At 35.9% G+C, this 24,065-nt stretch overlaps 1 protein-coding gene across 6 annotated transcripts in view; it reads left to right on the plus strand.

Moving 5' to 3' along the window:
- synpo (synaptopodin) overlaps window positions 1-24,065 on the plus strand; it is a 170,582-nt gene that overhangs the window by 110,761 nt on the left and 35,756 nt on the right. For 4 of the 6 annotated variants that reach the window (XR_012389999.1, XR_012389997.1, XR_012390000.1 and 1 more), the window contains one exon: window positions 19,856-23,419. Coding sequence is in view for 2 of the 6 variants with exons in the window: in XM_017354522.4 (XP_017210011.3) it covers window positions 20,612-20,765 (154 nt within the window). In the remaining 4 variants the exon portion in view is untranslated. Of the gene's footprint in view, window positions 1-19,855; window positions 23,420-24,065 lie in introns of those variants that run through there. The other 2 variants (XM_017354522.4, XM_073922292.1) reach the window with 2 other exon arrangements.

Genomic DNA, 24,065 nt, shown 5'->3' on the forward strand with positions numbered 1-24,065 from the left:
CCGGAAATTAAGTTGACATCTTGCAACTTTGACATCATTTCTTAAAATTGGACTTTCTTCAATATTGCAACTAACTTTCTTGCAGTTGCGAGTTAAAATTTATTTCTTATAATTCATAGTTTACATCTTTCAATTCCGGTTAATTTGCTGAGAACTAAACATTTAATTTCTGTAATTCCAAGTTCAATCGTTTACTCAAAGGATGACAAGCTGAAAAAGTTTTATTTATGGAGAAAAGCACTGCAGTGTTTGGGTGTTCTGTGTTCGTCTGAGATAATAAGTCTACCGAAAGGTGCATATTGCACACAAGGTGTAAAGCTGATCGGTCAGTCACGTGACTCGCAGCATGAAAAGTTCAGATGTTTTCAACTGAGAGTGCCTGGAAGGATGAGCACATTGCGCCATTCCATTCCTTGGCAGTTTGTGGGTATTTTACTAATAATAATAATAATAATTAATATTTCCATATATTTATATAGCGCTTTTCTGGGCACTCAAAGTGCTTTACACAATAAGGGAGTCTCCTCATTCACCACCAGTGTGCAGCATCCACCTGGATGACGCGACGGCAGCCATTTTTTTGTGCCAGGCCACACACCACACACCAGCTGATTGGTGGAGAGGAGACAGAGTGATGAAGCCAATTGGAACATGGGAATGGTCAGGAGGCCATGATGGACAGAGGCCAGTGGGCAGATTTGGCCAGGATGCCGGGGTTAAACCCCTACTCTTTTTCAAAGGACATCCTGGGATTTTTAATGACCACAGAGAGTCGGGACCTCGGTTTAACGCCTCATCCGAAAGACGGTGCTCACTGAGCAGTATAGAGTCCCCGTCACTATACTGGGGCATTAGGACCCACACAGACCACAGGTTGGGCGGCCCCTGCTGGCCTTACAAACACCACTTCCGGCAGCAACCTAGCTTTTCTATGTGGTCTCCCATCCAGGTACTGACCGGGCGCAGCCCTGCTTAGCTTCAGTGGGCGACCATGTGAGAGTTGCAGAGAGCTAGCTGCTAGGCATTTTCACTTCCGCAAAGAAACTTTCCAAAGATGTCTGTTTCTTACTCATTTTGCTGCTTGTGGGATAAATTCGGGTGCGATATAATCGAGAGAATACGATTACTGTTCAAAATAAAAAAAAATTTAAAATTAAAGATCCTTTAGACTCGAATAAAAGATAAAACTAAAAATAAATATATATTTTTTTGTGTGGTGCAGTACCAATTGATCCACAGACCAGTACCAGTCCAGGACCCAGGGGTTTGGCACCACTGCTATAAACTATTCAAAACTCCATATTGTGAAAAAAAAAATGTAGTTACTGTCGTAATTTGACTTCTTATCAATTAGAAATTATCAGACCGGAGGTTTTGAATATCAAAAAATAAACTTTATTCTCCATAATAAAGCCGAGAAAGAGCAGAGCAGACCCCAGAGCATTCTGAAGTCTCTCCTGGACACTTCCTATCCCTGGTTCTCTCTTTCCAAAGTCTCTCCTGCTCCTTCTGAAGTCTCTGTGTTTTTTACAATCTTTATACAGGTTATTTTCCACACCCCTAGGTGTCTTGTTTTAACTCTTAACCATTTTTGACTAGGTTTCTAGTCTAAGGGGTCCTGCTATTCTTGGCTCTCAGCCCACTAGCTCATGTCAACAGAGATGTTACAGGTCTGTCAGCAAAGTATAGATGCAACTTATGCATAGGAACTAAGTGTTTACATACATTGTCATGATAGGATAATAGAGTGGAGGAACTATGACGTCACTTTGTAGGCTAATCGGCTGCTAGCATAAAACTGGTTCCCTCGTGAAAATCCCTATAGGATTTTCCCATAGGCTTTTCGAAGATTGCAAATAATAAGCTCTGTGTTCAAACACGGTTCATTACACTTACACGTTTTGTCTAGCCGGATAATCCTCACACGAAAATACAACTTGGAGCACTTTTGGATCTTAAATGCAAACGCAAGAGTTAAAAAGCTAACATTAAGCTATAAACGGACTACAGAGCCCTCTGGGCGCTCGTCTGTGACGTCAGCCCCACCTTGCTACAGACGACTTTTCAAGCTTAATTTTAGAAATAACGTCCATGACAAAGAGTTAATCTCTCTGTTTATTATATTATAATCCACGCTATATATTATAAACAAATAAATACGCAAAAAAACATAGACCTATGTGCCTTTTGGATCGTTTTTAAGTGGGAAATACATCTGTTTTGCTTTGCAGTTTTAAAACTTTTAGAACAACCGCGAGTATAAATCTGCCTATATAGTATTTTCATCAGACATATTTAAATAAGTGTATCGCTCGCGCACACAGCCCGCTTACCTTAACAGATGACAGAAATGAGGCGTGAGGAGGAACAAGTCTGTCAAATGCCTGCAAGTTTCATCATGATGGACACAGAGCAACATTCAATATTCCTTTTATGTCACGACGTACAGCGAAAAGCAGCCCATACAGTCACATCTGCTATACGTTTTATGGAGGAGTGTAAATATTGCAGATATGACTGAGTAAAATGTGTTCAGATGAATAAAAAAAGACGAAAAATCCCTTGATCACGTTAAAATGAAAAATGTCTGTATTTTTACACATTTATTCACACGTTTGCATTACTGAGAGCAGGAAAGAAACAGGCTGCACTGGTAAGCAGTATCTTCATAATATCGTTTACTTAAAATAAATGATGAACAAATGAATCTGTCTCGACAGCCTTTACATGTGAATGCATTATCTATACACAATCTGAATTCTTAATTAGAAAAACACAAAAAACTATAAAATACTCTTCATGAAAATACCTAAATAACAGACAAATCCAAACGCCCAACACAAGCGAGCTGCGCTCCAGACCAGATCAGCTCGATGATGTATAATGTCTCCGACGCTGCCTGTAGTCCCATTTAGCAACTTGATAGCAACCGTCTTTTTAAAGAAGCATAACTTATTTAAAAATTCAAGAGTGTGCTGTAACTGATGTGTTTTATGTCGTAGAACAAAACATGAAAGTATCTTGAGTTGGTGTTTGCCACGGACCTTATTTAAGCGATTTTACTGAAACCCCATTCAAAAAACCCATTGACTTTGGGACGAGGGAACCGAAAGTGCTAAAATGCTAACTCGCTTCCGGGTTTTTGCATACAAATTGACGTCATAGTTCCTCCACTCTATAACTTGATAACATGTTACTCACTCTAGCTTCTGACACATATAGCTTCATACAAGTATTTAGCATATATATTCAGTGCTTTACATAGTCAGTTATTCTACACAATCATTCCTCAGCATAGCTTTCTCCTACACTGTAAAAAATAAATTGTTGAGAAAACAGAAAAAAATAAGGCAACTTGATGCAGTAAGAACTTTGAGTTGTCTCAACAACTGTTTTTTAGTTTTGCTCAGTAACAATTTTTTGTTCAGCTAACATAATTTTGTTTCTTTATGCAATGTTGATTATTGTATTTTACTAATGAAGATATTCTTGTCACATCAACTGAAGCAACAGTAACTGCTATTGAGTCAATACATTTTTTTCTGTTTAGTGGATGATTTTTTTTCAAATTTGCAAAATAAGTAATTAGCTCTAGTTAGCATATCATAGCAGTTAGGAGTTTTTAATCATTTTACTTAAAAATGAACACAAACTTACTACTTTATCCATTCATTTTACTTTGGCTTAGTTTCTTTATTCATCAGGGGTCACCACAGCTGAATGAACTGCCAACTTGTTCAGCATATGTTTTACAGGGTATGCCCTTCCAGCTGCAACCCAGTACTGGAAAACACCCATTCACTCTTAGACACCTGTACCTCATGTCTTTGAACTATGGCGGAAACCAGAGTACCCGGAGAAAACCCACGTGAACACAGGGATGCCAACTGACCCAGCCAGGTCTCGAACCAGCAACCTTCTTGCTGTGAGGTGACTGTGCTACCAACTGCGCCACTGTGTCACCACTCTTTCAAGCAACTGATAAACAAACTTAGTTTTCGATCGTCACGTCACGCAAGCACAAATTATTTAAATATCAACATTTCTGTTCAACACAAAAATGTTTGTCCAGAAAACTCAGTTAAACATGTAGACATAACATTTAGCGAATATTGTTGACATAACATATATTTTTATGTAATCAATTCGTATTCACAATTCTTAGTATTTATGACAGAAAAAGTACAGTTTGCTGAACAAATGGTGATTTTGTTTTTTAGAGTGTAGTGTTGCTCCTGTGCAAGCATACTCATCTTACACAGACATATCACTTTATTTTTATTCTTTCATTGCCTTTTTAAATTTTGTACCAGAAACAAGTAAGCCTAAGTATGTAAATGTACGTTTAATGAGGTATGTGCACTATTAAAATGAAATTAAACACCGCTCCAGTATTTACAGTTTATTGCACAACACCTGGTTCTATTCTTTATAAATAATTAACAATTCCCAGCAGACGTTTGCTATTGGATACACACAACCCTGCACTTCTTATGATTTCAACGATAAGTGATCTGCCTCTTTAATTTATAAATGTGCCTGCTATACACTTAGTGCCCTCATGAAGCAGGCAGCGTGTCTCTGAGCTCCATTGAAGTTTATAACTAATGGTGTTTTTGCTGTCTGTCATCGGCCTGTGCAAGCCGAGGCATGCTGCTTATCTGCTGAGAATTACTCTCAAAGAATGCCAAATGCAGAGTGCAACCCCCAAATTATTTTTCAGGCCACTTACAGGTGCTTCAATAGGCCTTTGTGCAGAAGAAGAGCAAGTCTCTGCATTGTGCAATGGTGTATGGTTGAAGGATCTGGCCCTGAAGGGCTGTAATGGATCTGGGAGATTAGAAAGACCTGTCGGGCCCCGGAGCTTAATCAAAACGCTGTGTCAGACACCAATACGTACACTATTATAATGGATACAGCCCTCAAACATGAACACATACTGTCTCTGAATACCTGCATCCGGTGCCTCGGGACTGATAACTGAAGGAATGTGCTTAATACGCATCATTAGATTGGTGCATGTGAACAGAAATGCCCTCATTGGATTGGAATGAGCCGTAAATCAGAGGAAGGCGAATCATTTGGAGATATGTGCAAGCAGACTGGTTAGTTAATGCTGTAATGTAAATACCTGAAAGTGAAATCAGATAAGACCTTTGACACTTTCGAGATAGAGTAAGATTTACCATTGTGCTTGAGATTTCTTTGTAGATTGCTTGAGATTTGCGGCGAGCGTTGTATTTTGTAAATCAATGATTTGACTTCACTTTAAAATAAGTGAGTGAACCCGTTGATTTTAAAACGATTAGTTGACTTTACTTTAAAAAAAAAAAGATGAGTAAAGTCAATGCTGTTGAAGCAATTAGTTAACTTTAAAAAAGTGAGTAAATCCAGCGCTTTTGAAGCAATATGTTGACATTGTTATTAAAAAAGTGAGTAAACGTGTTGTAAAGTAATTAGTTGACTTTGCTTTAAAAAATGAGTAAACCTTTTGCTTTTAAAGTGATTTGTTGAATTTACTATAAAAATTCTAGTTAAATTGTAACTTTTAAAGCGATTTAAATGACTTTGCTTTAAAAAGTGAGTAAACCTTTTGCTTTTGAAGTGATTTGTTGACTTTACTTTAGAAAAATGAGTAAACCCAATGATTTTAAAGTTATTAGTTGACTTTACTTAAAAATGTGAGTAAACCCAATGCTTTTGAAGCAATTCGTTGACTTTTTTTTTTAAAGAGCCCATATTATACATGAAATAGGGTCATTTCTTGGTTGTAAGGGTCTCCAACAACAGTTTAATATGCATGCAAGGTCAAAAAACACTTTCGTGGTCTTATAATCTGCATTTATTTTTACCTAATTATCCCAGCGACTCCCGTATGAATCGTCCAGTGATTCATTTGTTCCCAAACCCCTCCTTAGCGCGAAGCTAATCTGCGCTGATTGGACCGATAACAGTCTGCTGTGATTGGTCGACTGCCTTCAGTCAGAGAGTGAAATGCCAAACAGCTAATCAGCAATATAAAAGTAATCACAGTTCATACACGCTCGATAGCGTAGGCGTGGAGTTTAGCTGCTAGTGGGTCAAGGTAAATACAGACTATGGACTTGAAAATACAGACAACTAACTATTTTATTGAGCAAAAACTCCAAAACAGTTGAGGAGATCTCCTAGCTTCTCACTCTGCTCTTTTCACAGACACACACACACATATTGCACACACACACACACACACACACACACGCACTTAACCCTGCTCCGGACGACAACGCACGCGCGCACACAAACACACACACCTCCGGACGACAGCGTGCGCACACGCACACACAGACACACACACTACTCCTCGTCCACGGAGCTCCGTTAACAAAGCAGCACGCGTCGCGTTTTTAACGTGACTTTGCACGCGATAAGAGAATATAGCCAGTTAACCTGATACAGTACACGCGGTTACAAGTAACAAATCACAACTAAATACATTTGCAAGCTAGAGTCAACGAGGCAACTTTAATCACACGTACTTACACTTGAGAAATGGAGGAAGAAAAATCCATCCTGACGTCCATCAGTAAGTTACTGTTTACTGATCCTTCCTTTAACAAACGCTGATGAAGTATTCTTTGTAGCATGTAGTTTCTAGAAGTTTCCAGTAGTTTCCAACTGCTTGGCTATAATGCTGAGGTTTCATCTTTGGGTAGAGACTCAATATATCCATCTGCAGTGTGACTTCAATCCACCGGCATGTTTGTGTGTGTGTGTGTGTGTGTGTGTTTGTGGGTGTGTGTGTGTGTGTCTCTGGGTTTCTGCGTCAGAGGGCGGGGCCTCAGGTTTGAAATCTCCCGGGTTTGCGCGTGCACGTGAATAACTTGGTTTCGTTCGTACGTCATGGCGAAACACCTAATGAATCGGTATCAAGGCGACTCGTTTGAAGCACTATGAGTCGACTCTTTTATAAATGAATCAACAGTTTTAAACACTGTATTCTTACAGATTTAAGCCTTAGCTGGATACTTCACTTCACTTAGAGCTGTGTTACACACTACATGGAGGGGAATTTTCAAAAACCCATAATATGGGCTCTTTAAACTGAGTAAAAATTTCAGTAAATGTGTTCTTTTTAAAGTGATTAGTTGTTTTTTTAAGTAAATAAAACCCATTGCTTTTAACGTGATTAGTTGACTTTACTTTAAAATAAATGAGTAAAGTCAATGCTGTTGAAGCAATTAGATCATTTTAAAAAAGTGAGTAAATCCAGCGCTTTTGAAGCAATACTGTAGGTTGACATTGTTATTAAAAAGTGAGTAAACGTGTTGTTATAAAGTAATTAGTTGACTTTGCTTTAAAAAATGAGTAATCCCTTTGCTTTTAAAGTGATTTGTTGAATTTACTATAAAAATTCTAGTTAAATTGTAACTTTTAAAGCGATTTAAATGACTTTGCTTTAAGAAGTGAGTAAACCTTTTGCTTTTGAAGTGATTAGTTGACTTTACTTTAGAAAAATTAGTAAACCCAATGATTTTAAAGTTATTAGTTGACTTTACTTAAAAATGTGAGTAAACCCAATGCTTTTGAAGCAATTCGTTGACTTTTTTTTTTTTTTAAGTGAGTAAACGTGTTGGTTATAAAGTGATTACACTGTAAAACCCAAAGAGTAAAGGCAAATCAAACCATTTGGGGAAACCGATTGCAACAAACAATTTGAGTTAAAAATGAATCTAGTTCACTATACTATAAAAATTAGTAAACCCTTTGCTTTTACATTGATTAGTTGACTTTTAAAATTTAAAAGTAAATCTGAAAATCTGTTCCTTTTAAAGTGATTAGTTGACTTTACTTTAGAAAAATGAGTAAACCCTTGGCTTTAAAGTGATTAGTTGACTTAACTTTGAAAAAACTTGACTTTGCTTTTGAAAAGTAAGTAAACATGTAGGTATTAAAGCAATTACTTCACTGTACTGTAAAAATTTAGCAAACCTCTTGCTTTTAAAGCGACTTGTTGAATTTATAAGTTTGAGTAAACTTATTTTATTTTATTTTTTTAAGTGAGTAAATATTTTGCTTTTGAAGTGATTAGTTGAGTTTACTTAAGAAAAGTGAGCAAACATGTTGCTTTTAAAGTTGTTACTTGACTTTACTTTAGAAAAGTGAGTAAACCATTTGTATTTGAAGCAATAAGTTGACTTTACTTTTAAAAAAAACTGAGTAAACTCGTCACCTTTAAAGCAAATAGTTAATTATAATTTTTAAAAATGAATAAACCAATTGCCTTAATTAATAATTAATTAAATTATGTGCATAATTATGATAATTTGATTAAGTCAACTTAACAGTTAAGCTAGAATGGGGTTTACTAACTTTTTTAGTAAATTCAACTTGGGGCTGTTTACAGTGTAGTTCAGATGTTCTGATGCATCAGATTTGAACATTCAGCCAACCTACAATGTAAAGCGGTAAAGATGATTTGGTGAGTAAAAGAATTGGTTCCTGTTTAGCTGGTAACTTAATAAGGAACAGTGACATGCTATAATACTATAATTTGATTTTAATAACCAGTCTAAACTTAACTAAAGTGATGTAATGGACATGTGACATGCTTAATGTAAGGAATTAAATGGAAAATTCCTGCCATTAAGCAATTTTGACAAAAAATAACAGGAGGATCTGGATTAGAACGGATCTCGATGTGGTTCAATGCTCTACAATGACCTTTTCTAATAAGGCGTATTGGGATTTATATATATATATATATATATATATATATATATATATATATATATATATATATATATATATATATATATATATATATATATATACATATATATATATATACATATATATATATATAGTAATATATAAGTTTTACTTATGAAAGCCTCTCTTTTTTATACACTGACAAAAGTCTTGTCATTAATCCCAGTTGTAGGAGCAACAAATAATAACTTGACTTCTAGTTGATCATTTGTAAAAATGTCAGAAGGTAGATTTTTCTGATGAATTATCTGTTGATCTGCATCCCACTCATCAAATACTGCAGAAGACCTACTGGAAACCACATGAACCCAAGATTCACTCAAAAATCAGTCAAGTTTGGTGACGGAGAAATCTTGGTTTGGGGTTACATTCAGTATGGTGGCGTGTGAGAGATCTGCAGAGTGGATGACAACATCAGCAGCCTGAGGTATCAAGACATTTGTGCTGCCCATTACATTACAAACCACAGGAGAGGGCAAATTCTCCAGCAGGATAGCGCTCCTTCTCATACTTCAGCCTCCACATCAAAGATCCTGAAAGCAAAGAAGGTCAAGGTGCTCCAGGATTGGCCAGCCCAGTCACCAGACATGAACATTATTGAGCATGATGGAGAAGGCATTGAAGATGAATCCAAAGACTCTTGATGAACTCTGGGAGTCCTGCAAGAACACTTTCTTCACCATTCCAGATGACTTTATTAATCAGTGATTTGAGTCATTGCAGAGATGTATGGATGCAGTCCTCCAAGCTCATGATGGAGTCAGACACAATATTCATTCTGTCTCCACTGCAGCAGGACTTTATATTCTATACTGGACATTATTTCTGTTCAGTGACAAGACTTTTGTCTGAGCAAAGTCAGACCTTACTCCCCTAATGAAATCATTAAAAATCAAGGCATGATCATATTTTATTTAGTAAAATTAGTGGATTTTTGTCAGGTAGTGTATATATCAAAGCTACATTTATATTATAAAAAGATACAGCAATTAAAAACAGTAATAGTATGAAATATAATGACATTAAAAGGGATTGTTTTCTACTTTCATGTTTTAAAATGCAGTGTTTCTACACGATATATTTTTTTTCAGCACCCATACTTAATTCTACAGTCACAGAAATCATTCAGATATGTCTATTTGCTGGTCAAAGTACTTATATTACTATGATATGCTGAAGATGTGCTTCTGAACATTTTCATTATTCATTTTTTTTCCTGGATTTAAATAAGAGTTATGGAGATTTCAGGACAAAAGCTTTCATTTAAAAATACATGTTTGCAAGATTATAAATATCACTTTTAATTTTAATACATTTAATGCATCCTTTCATAATAAAACTGAACATAAAACAAAACTTTAGAAATGTACACTATAAATAAGTATCTGTTAATTAAAAGTTTCTGTATTTTGTGATTTTGGGCTTATTTATGGTTGTGAATTGCGTTATGGGATGTTGATCTCTGCTCTGAAGACTTTCCCTGATGGAAATTCAACTCTACAGTTCAACAACTTGACTTAAGTGACATTTTACTTCAGTAGTTTGAAATAATATAATGTGTAATATAGAGAGAACTAAGTCTGAAAATGTGCTGCTGTTTATTACATGGTTTTTGTAGCGTAATAAAAAGCACCAACACAGGCAATATAGCACTGCAAACTATTAAAAATGTCAATGAAAGTCACGTTTTTTTTAACTTTTCAATGTTAAAAGTTGTTGCAAGAAAAGACCAAGATCTCATATGGGAATTCAAAAGCATAAATAAACGAGAAATAAATGAATCACCAAATACAGATATTTTAGCGTCCATTTTTAGTTTGTATATTGCATGACATTATTATCTACCGGCCGCGTCAGAGGTCACATTACTCAAAGGAACAAAAAACAAAGCCACTGCTCTTTGTTTGGTTCAAAGTGGAGAAAGGCCGAGCGCTGCAGAGAGGCTTGTTTGTTTAGTTGAGCTGATTGTCTTGATTGGAGGAGGAGGAAAGCATTAGCAGCGGGTGACATAAACTCACAATCACAGACCGACCGCTCATTTGTCAGAGGTGTTGTTAGTCACTGTTTGAAAGGGGCTGATGAAGATTAATGGGGTCGCATTGCCTCATGTGACCTTGTTTGGGCCCACAGGATATACAGTTGAAGTCAAAATTATTCACCCTCCAGTGAATTTTATTTCTTTAAATATTTCCCAAATGTTGTTTAACAGAGCAAGACATTTTTCACAGTATTTCCTATAATATTTTTTTTTCTGGAGAAAGTCTTGTTTTATTTAGACTAGAATAAAAGCAGTTTTTAATTTATTTTTAAGGGCACCTGTGATGAAATCATCTTCTGTAAGCTGTTTAGCCAAAACTGTGTGTAGGTATACTGTGTCCACAGTCATATTGGAGTGATATAAACACAATACAGCTCTTTTTCTTAAATTTCCCAACGTTAAAATAAGATCAAAATCCCTCCTATTTTGAGGCCGACCACAACATGATGTAGGAGTGCGGTTTCCCCACCCACCAAATTGATTGACAGCCGCATATTAACATGTCACCATAGTTACGCGTATAATCATATCAACAAGACAAAGACAGATTGTGCACAAATAAAACGGAAATAAAAGATCTGTTCAGCTCTCTGTGATCATCAGTCATCATCAAATGTGATCAAGAGTGAGTTTTACAAGTTTAAAACAGAGCATGTTTGTAATAAAGTAAATTAAAGACAGTAAAATCGTAATTCATCAGCACAGCCGCATGTCAGTACAATTATAAAAGAAGATTCTTCAATCCTGGTTTGAGTATGTTATATCAGGTGTCTTGTACATTAACATAATGGTTATGCACACAGCAGTGGATATTAATTTGTATCCTGTCACATTTGCCATGCAAAAACACTGCAAAACTAAATGCGTGCGCTGTGTGTGTGTGTGTGTCTGTGTGTGGGCATGAACTTTGTAACAACATTGTGTGTGACTCATCATTGCAGAAAGGCTTGAATTAACTCCACAACAAAAACATTTTACCGTAGTATTTCTCACAAACGTTACATGAGATCTGCTTCCTTCGTGTGTGTCGGAAATTGAGGCACACTTTAAATGCTTGTTCACACTGGGGCGCTTTTTTCTCACGTTTTAATGCTTCGTGACTAAATAAAGGGCGGAAATGTGATCATGCACACCAATACGCAAAATGCCAGGCATAAAGTGTCATTTTTAGACAAATGCCTCATACTCGTTTTTTGGTTTTTTTTTGACGCGCCACATCAAAACCTTCTCCACCAATCAGATCGGCACTTTTGTTCACGTTCATGGAGCTGCTGAAGTTACAGTAAACAGCACTTGGAGGCGCTCAAGCGCAAAACTGTCAATGCGAGCGCACATTGAAGAAGTTGCCCAGAGGCGATATGAACGTTTAGCTGCTTATTGCTCTGGTGAACAATAATCATTTCTTGATCGCTCCAGCCATCCATGCTTGTTTGAGTAACCAGTAACTTTAACAACAAGCGTGTCAACTTTGTCTTCTTTTTCTGTTACAAGCAGGTGTCGGAAGCTTGAAGTTGTGTAGCGCCATCTAAGTCAAGGAGGAAACTTTAATACATTTATTTTGTACGTGTGAATTTGTTCAGAAATTTTGGTTTGACCTCTATCGTTATTTAAACACTCCTCCTACCTTTGCACAAGCTTTCAGTTTAAAATAAATGATTTGTTATTACTCAGAATCCTCACTTAATCTAAAGAATTTATTTTCAACTTTTTTTGTCTTGTTTGAATTTTTTTTTATACATAAGCCAAAATGTCTGGCTTCAGTCCCTACTTTTCCACATTTTCTGATTGAAGTTGACTCACTGCTCAAATCTTTCAGCATCTGTAACAACAAAAAATGTGTCAGATTCTTGGTTCTATATGAAGAAATGTTGTCTATTGACTCTGATTTGAGTTAGATAGCTTTAATAATGCTCTTAATTTATTTATTTTCATACACTTTTATACAATTGTAATGTACTTACCCCTTCCTTTGTTTTGTTGATCTTTATTTCTTTCTGCAGCTAATGTAGTTTGTATTTTTCCTCTTTTGTATCTTATATTGATCTCCTGATTGTGGTGGTATATTTTCCTTCTTTAATAATAACAATGAAAAAAAAAATCTCAGTCAAGGAGTGATTTTGCATACTCTTCTGCTCGTTGCCAGTGAAAATCGCATAGACAAAAAGCATCCCATTATGCACGAGCCTTAAAGGGCCATGAAACCCCCTCGTTTCAGCAGTGTGTTTTCACACCTCTACTTTGGAAAAAGTCAGAAAAGTGGGCGTGTCCAGCTCTGTTTAGGGGGGAGTGTCGGAGGAAGAAAAGAGGCTTGGTGTGGGAGTGTCTATTTGGGCGCGCTGAATTTCAGTCAAAACACACACCCACAGCGGACAATGTGACTGTGTTTACATGGACATCTGTATTCGAATTATTTGCCAAATTATTAAATGTTGGACTTTAACTGCAGTTTGGCTCTTTCATTCAGGGAATTCATTAATGTCCCTCCCGACAAACGTGATATTTGATTCGAGTCGCTGCTCTAAGCGTGTATTTTTTATGCAATGTTTGATACCGCACGGCGATCGAGAGAAAAAAAAACTCAGCATTTCCCGGAAACTTAGATACACACGGCAGGTAGCGTCAGAAAGCCGCGTGTGTTTTTCCGGTCACAAAATCCAACACGAGGTTATAGTTTGGTTGTAACTGTTAGTGCTAACTATTACACTCGGTGCAATAGTTTGTTTGATACGAATAAAATACGAACTGAATAAACAAAGAGCACTGGACGCTCACTTACCAAATCTGTAGAGACAGGACAATCACCAGCAACTAGAGCTGCGTCTTTATTTAGAGGAGACTACAATCTGGATCTCAGCGTTTGCAGATTAGAACAGCTCTCAGGTAAACAATAATCCTCCTTAGACACGTAAGTTATTGTTGTCGCGCGTCACGTACACTGTTAATCCACGCGTGAGTCTGAGCTCTCACAGAGAGAAAATGAAAACGAAACTTCACTGCAGCAAACTATAAAAGCAACACTTCACGCTTGTTTTGCCAACACAACGTAGCGTCTTTGTCGTCTACTCTGTGACAGTAATGAATATTAATGAAGTTGCACAATAGAGCGCGCTGATTGGTTTGAACCAAGCCTTACTCATGCATTAATGCAGCACACTGTAAGACGTAATAAGACTCACTCTGGCACAGACGTCCAGTCTGCACGCTGGAATACACGCTATTATGTCATGACCGTGACGCAGCTTCAAAAATTCGTTTCAAACAGGAAGTACGAATTTGCTTGAAATAACGCAAAAACAACCAATTTACACTTTGTAGTGAAATATAGGTGTCTTAATAGTGTTATTAGCAGTGTGGGACACATAAACGACTGTCAACAGCTCAAAAAATGTGTTTTGGTGTTTCGTGACCCATTTAACAGGCACATGGGAATGGTGGGCGGGGAGAACTAGGTCATTTGCATAAAAGGCACAGGCAACAAAAACATCTACAATGTGCTCAGAGCTGAAAATTCCAGTATTCAGAAATGTATAATAAATAATCTGATGCGTGTTTTGAGCTGAGACTTTACAGACGCATTCTGGAGACACAAAAGACTAGTCTTAAACCTTGAAAATGGGTAAAATAGGTGCCCTTTAAAACCATTTTAAGGTCAATATTATTAGCCTCCTTAGGTAAAAGTTTTGAATTGTCTACAAAACAAACCACTGTCATATAGTGACTTGCCTAATTACCCACCTAATTAACTTAGTTAAGCCTTTAAATGTCACTTTATGCTGAATACTAGTATCCTTAACAATATTTAGTCAAATATTACGTGCTGTCATCAAGATAAAAGAAATCAGTTATTGGAAAGTAGTTATTAAAACTATTATGTTTCGAAATGTGTGGTAAAATATACAGGAGGGCTAATTATTCTGACTTTAACTGTTAAATAACTTTAACTAATAACTAGTAACTAACTTTAACTTCAACTTTCCTACATTTTGATAGTAATGCAATAATGTGCACCTTTAATTATGTGAAACAATAGTTATCATGAAAAGTGCTGTACGAATAAACTTGGATTGAACCGGATGTGAGAGAGACCACACTCAGCTGACAGCGTGATTCAGCGCTATTAAGACTAGACTGTGTTATTTGTACAGTCAATAATTAACACACTGTCCTGTTTCAGCATGCAACTTTAGTACCAGTCATCCAGAAGCATGCACAGACTCACATTTCAGTCAAAGTCATTTACAGGAAACGTTTAACTGTGATGTTTTAAAAAGCCTTCATGCAACCAAATGAGTTATATAGGGACTCTTAAAGGGACAGTTCACTTAAAAAAATCCAGATTTCTTCATTTTGGAAAAGTTTTCATTCATCCATTTGTTTCAAAGCTGTTTGAGGAAAGGAGATATTTTGAAGAATGTTGGAAACTGGTAACCAGCGCACGTGCACCAGCGCAAACCCCTCCCTGCCTCATCCCTCGTATAAATATGGTAATGACTCCTCTTTGGCAAAACCAAGTTGGCAAAAGCAAGCAAGAGGAAAAACTACACAGAATGTGAGTTGGAGGTGCTCCTATCGAAGATGGACATGGGGCCCTATTATACACCCGGCGTAATGTGGCGCGCGGCGCAATACTCTTTTGGTACTTTTAGCTCAGCGCAAGGGTCATTTTAAGGTGTTGCGCCAGGCTGTTTAAATAGCAAATGCATTTGCGCTCAAATGTGCGCCCATAGGCGTTCTGGCCTAAAAATCAGGTGTGTTTTGGGGCGTTGCTATTTTGAGAAACTGTAAATAGTCTGATCTTTAGACCAGAACAAAGTCGGTCTATTGTCTGGCGCAAAGTGCGCCTGGCTTACACACTACAAACAAGATGCAGAGCAATACGCATATATCTTTACATATGAAAAATATATAATATCTTAAGGATATATATAATAAGGATATATACAGGATATAAATATAAATGATTAAAATATTACAAAACATATTAATTTCTAGCCTACATGAAGATTTAAAAACCACTGCCTTCCTACTTTCTTCATCTCGGGAGGCTTTTTCAGTTCATTCAATTTGCTTTTGTATAATGTTGTTATTATTAGCAGTATTATTTAATATATCCATATTTATATTTGTTATATAAAAAACAAGCTTAGATTTGCCCTCCTGTCAGGTTTTAGACCATATGGGGCACAGCAGATGTATTTGGAAATAACTCAGTATTTTGAGCACACTTGGTTATTATTGTTAATTTATTCGTTTGCTAGAAATTAGAACTGAATTTAGAAATAGTTTTAAAGCAAATCTTTGCGCTTAACAAACAAAATTATTATTTATAGGCTAATCGAGGTCTGTTGCCTAAAGGTTTCACTATCCACGAGAGCGAAAGTGAATTTACTTTACGTCAAAATGCGCTTATGGCGTGACGCAGCTGGCTCTTAAAGGTAATGGGAGATGAGGCTCTAATTGTTTTATTCTCAAAACACACCTATAACTCATTAAGAAAATAAACTCAACCTTTTTAGACCATGCGCCGCGGCGCAAAGCGGATTTTCCCGTCCTTAAATTAGCAAAAATGCGTTCTGACACGCCCTGAAAGCGTTTGCGCCCTGCGTTTTATACTCTGCGCATGGACCGTCAAATTAGAGCCCAAGGTGTTAGGAGAGGAGCGAAACAGTGTTATTTGCAAGTTTGTCCTCCGGAATTAATAACAAAAGAAAAAAAAATAGAGTGGGAGAGAATTTTAGCCTTTCATAGTTTTTTAGACTGTCACATGATATTTATTTCAAAATTTGTGAAGGGTAAAAACATTTATAAAATGTGGGGCTCTCTCCTTGAATATATGGAAATGTATACTCCCTGCATACTGGATGATAGTTAATTTTGACATTTCTCTCTGCTGTGTGACATCTCATGTGACATCAAGACCAGGCTTTTAGTTTGGTGTATAAACAATTGTTATGGTTGGTTGGCATTTTATTTTATTTTATTTTTTCTATTGTTGTGGTTTAATTTTTATTATTATTTTTTTATATAAATATATCTGGGGGTTAAAAATTGTCATAATCATTTAGATCCTTGTTTACTTCTCTCTCTCTATGTCAAAATGTACAAAAATATTCTAAAATGTGTGATATTTGTAAATTTTTGAAAATTTCTATAAATAAAGTTGGGGGAAAAAATTGTGAAGGGGAAAACTGCATAAATGCATACATTTATACATGGTAAAATATGTTAAAGTGTTTAAGTTAGCATTAAAAAATGTAAAATACCTCAGACAAAAGAGCAAAAATGTTTCAGTATAAATGTTTCCTCAATAGTTTTTTTTTCATGCATTTCTAGGTATTAAAAATATTGCCCTTCCTTCCTTTACGGGTGGTTTTATCAAGTTAAAGCGAGTGATTGGGCTACACCTGTTCCTTTGATTATGCTGTCCGTCTGATATTAGTCAGGGTGAAAATGAGTTGTGCATTGTTTCAGCTTCACGTGTAGGAAATGCAGTTCATTCCTCCCACTGATTTGACATTGGGTGGAGTGTCATTTTCACAAATGATATCTAAAGCCAGAGGAAATACTCCTCCTTAGTACAGTGTAATAAAAACAGGGATATTCTCCTCACCAAATGTCGAATGAGATGTCTGCATTATGCTATTTTAAAGAGTACTAATTTAACTGTTCCCTAATAATGACAACAGCAGCAAGCATTAATTTGATCATAATATTCATTACAGCATCAGCTCTTCTCACAGAATCTGACATAGTTATTCAACAATTTGGTCTCTCTATTGGCCCAGTGAGATACCCAGTTGTGATTGGTCAAGGATTTAGTCTTGCTAAACTCTGCCTTTCAAGAATTTGCTTTGATTGGCTTGTTGTGATTGGTCAATAACTTACTCTATCTAAACTCTGCCTTTCAAGAGTTTACACTGTTATGATCGACCCAGTCTGATACCCTGTTGTGATTCGTCAAGAGTTTGGTCTCCCTATAAACTCTGCCTTTCATAGAGCCTGTACTGTTGTGAATGGCCTGTTGTGATTGGTCAATAATTTAGTCTTACTAAACTCCGCCTTTTAAGATCTTGCAATGCTATGATTGGCCCAGTTAGAGACCCTGTTGTGATTGGTCTACAATTTGGTCTCTCTAAACTCCGCCTTTCTTAGAGTCTGCTATGATTGGCTTGTTGTGATTGGTCAAAAATTGGGTCTCACGTAACCTCGCCTTTCTAGAGCTTAAATGCTGTAGATTGGCTTGTTGTGATTGGTCAATAACTTACTCGATCTAAAGTCCGTCTTTCAATAGTCTACACTGATATGATTGGCCCATTCAGAGACCCTGTTGTGATTCGTGAAGAGTTTCGTCTCTCTATAAACTCTGCCTTTCATAGAGCCTGTACTGTTATGAATGGCCTGTTGTGATTGGTCGAGAACTTAGTCTCTCTAAACTCTGCCTTTCAAAAGCTTACACTATGATTGGCCCAGTCAGATATCTTGTTGTGATTGGTCAAGAATTTAGTCTCTAATATCCGCCTTTCAGAAGCCTTCACTGCTAAAATTGACCTGATGTGATTGGTCAATAATTTGGTCTCTCTAAACTCAGTCTTTCTCAGAGTCCGCTATGATTAGCTTATTGTGATTACTCAAAAATCTGGTCTTACGCAACCTCGCCTTTCTAGAACTGTTATGATTGGCTCAGTCAGATATCCTGTTGTGATTGGTCAAGAATTTAATCTCTCTAAACTCCGCCTTTTAAAATCTTAGTTAGATACCCTGTTGTGATTGGTCAAAAATTTAGTTTCTCCAAACTTTGCCTTTTAAAAGGTTTATATATATATATATATATATATATATATATATATATATATATATATATATATATATATATTTGTTGTGCCTTCTATTATCAGCATTGTATTAAAAATATACTTATATTTAAATTTAATTACATATATATATATATATATATATATATATATATATATATATATATATATAAATAATTAAAACTAAAAAATAAATATGATATATTAAAACTATATATATTAAAACTATATAAATCTTTATAATTATGTTTTTTTAAACATACACAGATTCAAAGAGAACCACAAGTCAACAGGGAGATTGCAAGCAGCTTCTGCTTTAAGCTGAACTGACTGGATGTCTACTATTAAATATCTACTTTCAAAATATACAGACAAGTGTAAAATACAGTAAAACATCCTAAATCTGTTGAAACGCGTTGATCTGATGGGGGTTGAGTTTGCAGCTAGATATGGGAAATCGCTAACAGGAACAGTGAACAGCTTCATTAGAGCGCGTCTGAAGCTCATAAGCAATTTTATTTTACATTCCATGGCAGAAACACTATTGAGCCTCGCTAGATCCTTCTGTATCAGCGCGCGTTTGTTATAAAACACTCACAGGACATTCATTTGGACAACTATGCAGATATCAACTATCCAACTATATTAATTTAACTATGCAACTATATTAAATAGTTCACACAAAATTACACAGAGAGACCTTCACTTTCAGTTCACGCATAGTTTGTAAATGAACAGACTTATATGTTGCCTACTAGTTGGAAACGCGATCATGAGGCGGGTTTTTTGCACTGAGTTTAAAGTAATCCATCACAGAGTTAATTTTTATCTCGCGGCCCACCTGCAGGATCACCGAGGCCCACTAGTTGATCTTTATTGATCTAACAAGCTTCGCCTTCTCCTAAACGTGCACAAGAATGTGTATTTGAACCATACAACCAAAACATAACAACAAACAAACATAAGTATTTAAATTTGAAACATATAGACAGTGCCCTCTAGTAAATTTTTCACCTGAAACGTGCAACAAAACATACCCGGAGCAACAAATCTTACGGTTATCAAAGTATAGCTCAATTTGAAGACGGTAGACAGGCATGTGATAAATTTGTTAGAACTGAAATATGCGAAGTATCATTTCAGGCCATTTTTCATGATGCTTTGCAGACCTTTTACATTCACAGACAGCTATGTGATGCAAATGTCGGATGCATGATGATAAATGTTGACTCACGTTTTGCATTTTATGTTTCAGTAAGTAGCTGTTAAAAGGACGATCTATGGTCTTACATTCAGCTCCACAACTATAGTTCAACACGTAAACCCCTGTGTGGATATACCTGCTCTCTTCTGACACAATCTGAAACAATCCAACAAGCTGTTTCCCAGTTTGAGACACGTTTACAGGCCTCAAGCCACCCTGAGAAAAAAGAAATCCACTGTTTATAACACCAACACAAGGATCGAACACAATAAAGCCTTGCTTGCTTCATAATTGGACGACCTTTTCGGCTGAATTTGTGTTTTGAAACGACAGGAAAGCTGCCCTTCATTTTGACATTGTCTGAAAACGTCTTCAAGCACGTGCCTTTAAAGAAACACTCTGTCTGGGGGATGTTTGGTGACTTTAACTCCAAAAAAAAAAAAGAGAAAGATCTGCATAAGAGATCGAAAATAGACGTGAATAGTCACAAAAGTGCATATCCTAGTTGTGAAATATTCCTGGCTCTCTTCCATGGGAACTAATCCAAAGTGCACTGAGAAGCACCTCCAGGGAGGTCTTGTTAGAGTTTGAATAATATCGTGCGGATTGAAAGCAAAAGTCTCATCTCTGAGAGCTCCACTCAGAGGATTACCGTCCAATACCCCAGGAAAAATGTAGATTTACTCCACTTTGATCCTGCTTCTGCAATTCGGGAAAGCGTAAAAGAGTGAGCGGTACAATCCAAACTTACAACACAGCTAACAGACAGAAATCTTTAGTCACCAAGAAGAAGAAAAGCGAGTCGGGATGGAGTACAAACATGCGTCTACTAGAAGAGGCGACAGTTGGAGCGGGACGTCCTGCACACGAGAGAACTCATCCCTGGAGACGCTCAGATCTGACATCTTGGAGAAAGACGAGCTGAGAGGATTGACGTCTTGCAGGATGGAGAGGAAAACAAGTAAATATGCTCTTCTGTGTCTTGTTTACAAGGTTGACTCTAAACACTGGGGTTTACAGTAGTCAACATCTGATCTTTTTATTAAAGTATTGAACAGCCGTTCTTGTTTTCGGATGATTTCGACAACGTTTTTTGAGCCGCTTCAGATGTTGACTGCTGTTTCGTTTAGTTTTAGTTTAACTGCTTAAAACATTTCTGGCAACTGAAATGAAGGACGTTTAAAGTTTTTTATATATTTATTTTTAGTTTGTTTATTTGGTTTAGTTAATTATTATAACTCTGGGTTGGGATTGCAATATGATCCCTGCAAAAATGCATTTCTTACTTAGAGGTTTTGTCTTGTTTCTAGCTGAAATATCTAGAATAAACGTCTCAAATCAAGAAGCATTTTCTAGACAAGTAAAAAAACATCTTGTTTTCAGAAAAATGAGTCAAAATTCCGTGTTTTTTCCCTTTAAACAAGCTAAATAATCTGCCAATGAAGAAAGCAAAATAATCTTGTTTTCACTTTGACTTATTATCATATTATTTGCTTAGATACTGTTGCCTGTTTTAAGGAACTAAATAATAACTCACTTCATTTTGACGTCTTGCAGGATGGAGAGGAAAACAAGTAAATATGCTCTTCTGTGTTTCTTTACAAGGTTGACTCTAAACACTGGGGTTTACAGTAGTCAACATCTAATCTTTTTATTAAAGTATTGAACAGCCGTTCTTGTTTTAGGATGATTTCGACAACGTTTTTTTAACCGCTTCAGATGTTGACTGCTGTTTCGTTTAGTTTTAGTTTAACTGCTTAAAACATTTCTGGCAACTGAAATGAAGGACGTTTAAAGTTTTTTATATATTTATTTTTAGTTTGTTTATTTGGTTTAGTTAATTATTATAAATTGGCTTGTGATTGCAATATGATCACTGCGAAAATGCATTTCTTACTTAGAGGTTTTGTCTTGTGTCTAGCTGAAATATCTAGAAAAAAAGTCTCAAATCAAGAAGCATTTTCTAGACAAGTAAAAAAACATCTTGTTTTCCGAAAAATGAGTCAAAATTCCGTGTTTTTTCCCTTTAAACAAGCTAAATAATCTGCCGATGAAGAAAGCAAAATAATCTTGTTTTCACTTTGATTTATTATCATATTATTTGCTTAGATACTGTTGACTGTTTTAAGGAACTAAATAATAACTCACTTCATTTTGACGTCTTGCAGGATGGAGAGGAAAACAAGTAAATATGCTCTTCTGTGTTTGTTTACAAGGTTGACTCTAAACACTGGGGTTAACAGTAGTCAACATCTGATCTTTTTATTAAAGTATTGAACAGCCGTTCTTGTTTTAGGATGATTTCGACAACGTTTTTTTGAGCCGCTTCAGATGTTGACTGCTGTTTCGTTTAGTTTTAGTTTAACTGCTTAAAACATTTCTGGCAACTGAAATGAAAAACGTTTAAAGATTTTATATATTTATTTTTAGTTTGTTTATTTGGTTTAGTTAATTATTAAAACTCTGGCTTGTGATTGCAATATGATCCCTGCAAAAATGCATTTCTTACTTAGAGGTTTTGTCTTGTTTCTAGCTGAAATATCTAGAAAAAAAGTCTCAAATCAAGAAGTATTGTCTAGACAAGTAAAAAAACATCTTGTTTTCAGAAAAATGAGTCAAAATTCCGTGTTTTTTCCCTTTAAACAAGCTAAATAATCTGCCAATGAAGAAAGCAAAATAATCTTGTTTTCACTTTGATTTATTGTTATATTATTTGCTTAGATACTGTTGCCTGTTTTAAGGAACTAAATAATAACTCACTTCATTTTGACGTCTTGCAGGATGGAGAGGAAAACAAGTAAATATGCTCTTCTGTGTTTGTTTACAAGGTTGACTCTAAACACTGGGGTTTACAGTAGTCAACATCTGATCTTTTTATTAAAGTATTGAACAGCCGTTCTTGTTTTAGGATGATTTCGACAACGTTTTTTGAGCCGCTTCAGATGTTGACTGCTGTTTCGTTTAGTTTTAGTTTAACTGCTTAAAACATTTCTGGCAACTGAAATGAAGGACGTTTAAAGTTTTTTATATATTTATTTTTAGTTTGTTTATTTGGTTCAGTTAATTATTATAAATTGGCTTGAGATTGCAATATGATCACTGCGAAAATGCATTTCTTACTTAGAGGTTTTGTCTTGTTTCTAGCTGAAATATCTAGAAAAAAGGTCTGAAATAAAAAAGTATTGTCTAGATAAGTACAAAAACATCTTGTTTTCAGAAATAATGAGTCAAAATTATGTGTTTTTCCCTTTAAACAAGCTAAATAATCTGCCAATGTCCACATCTTAAACACTATTGATAGCTAGTATGAAATATTAAATCAATAAATAAACCAGCCTAAATTGTTAGTATTACAACTATTATAACAAATGGTGCAATAGGTATTTGAGTATCAAGTTATTCCCTTTTTATTTTAATTTTTTTTATATTAGGTTATATTTTACTACTATATTTATCAATGTTTATGAAATTATAAAAGCTTATTATGTTAGGATTTTGTAGTGTTTGTATAGTGATGTTTTTTGTGTTCTTGTTGAGTCTAAAATGTAATTTCGTTCTGCATTACAATTTATTGTGATGTTTTGAATGACAAAATAAAGAAAACTGGTACTGAACTGAATATATGATAATAACTATAAACACTGTGAACCCGGTACCAGGTCCGTGACATCATCGACTTTCGCTTTCAGATTTAAAGGGCTAGCATTGCACCAGACCCCCATAAGTGGTGTCGTTTGAAAGTGTAGAATCTATATTTTATGCACACATGCATCACTTTGGTTTTTATTCTACTGTACAAAAGTTATTTACACTTATATACACAGTATTTTGGATACCCGAGCTGGGGATTGAACATTGGTTCATTTTCATATTTTTTATATGACACATGTACAAGTTATAGCTCAAATGAAAGCTCTTGCCGGTGCTCATACAGTTCTAGCATTCTTTTAACTGAATTATATTCACATATCACACAGTTGCCGAATGAATCGCGGTGTTTCCATGCCACAGAAGTGAAAACAAAACATTTATGATCACTAAGCAGCCCCAGATAGCACAGACAGCTGTCATCTCTTACCTTATGCTGTGCGCTTCAGGGCCGTTTCTCCTCTGTTTTTGAGATGATGTGTATAAGTAATCCTTTTCTATGTCTGACGTGGTCCAAACACAGTGAATTATGTTTGATCAAACAAAAGAATAGTGAAATATGAAAACAATGATCGCTCCCTGTGGCTTGTACAGCACCTCTCATCAGTTGGAA

Source organism: Danio rerio, chromosome 14 (assembly GCF_049306965.1).
Source record: "Danio rerio strain Tuebingen ecotype United States chromosome 14, GRCz12tu, whole genome shotgun sequence".
Lineage (NCBI taxonomy): Eukaryota > Metazoa > Chordata > Actinopteri > Cypriniformes > Danionidae > Danio > Danio rerio.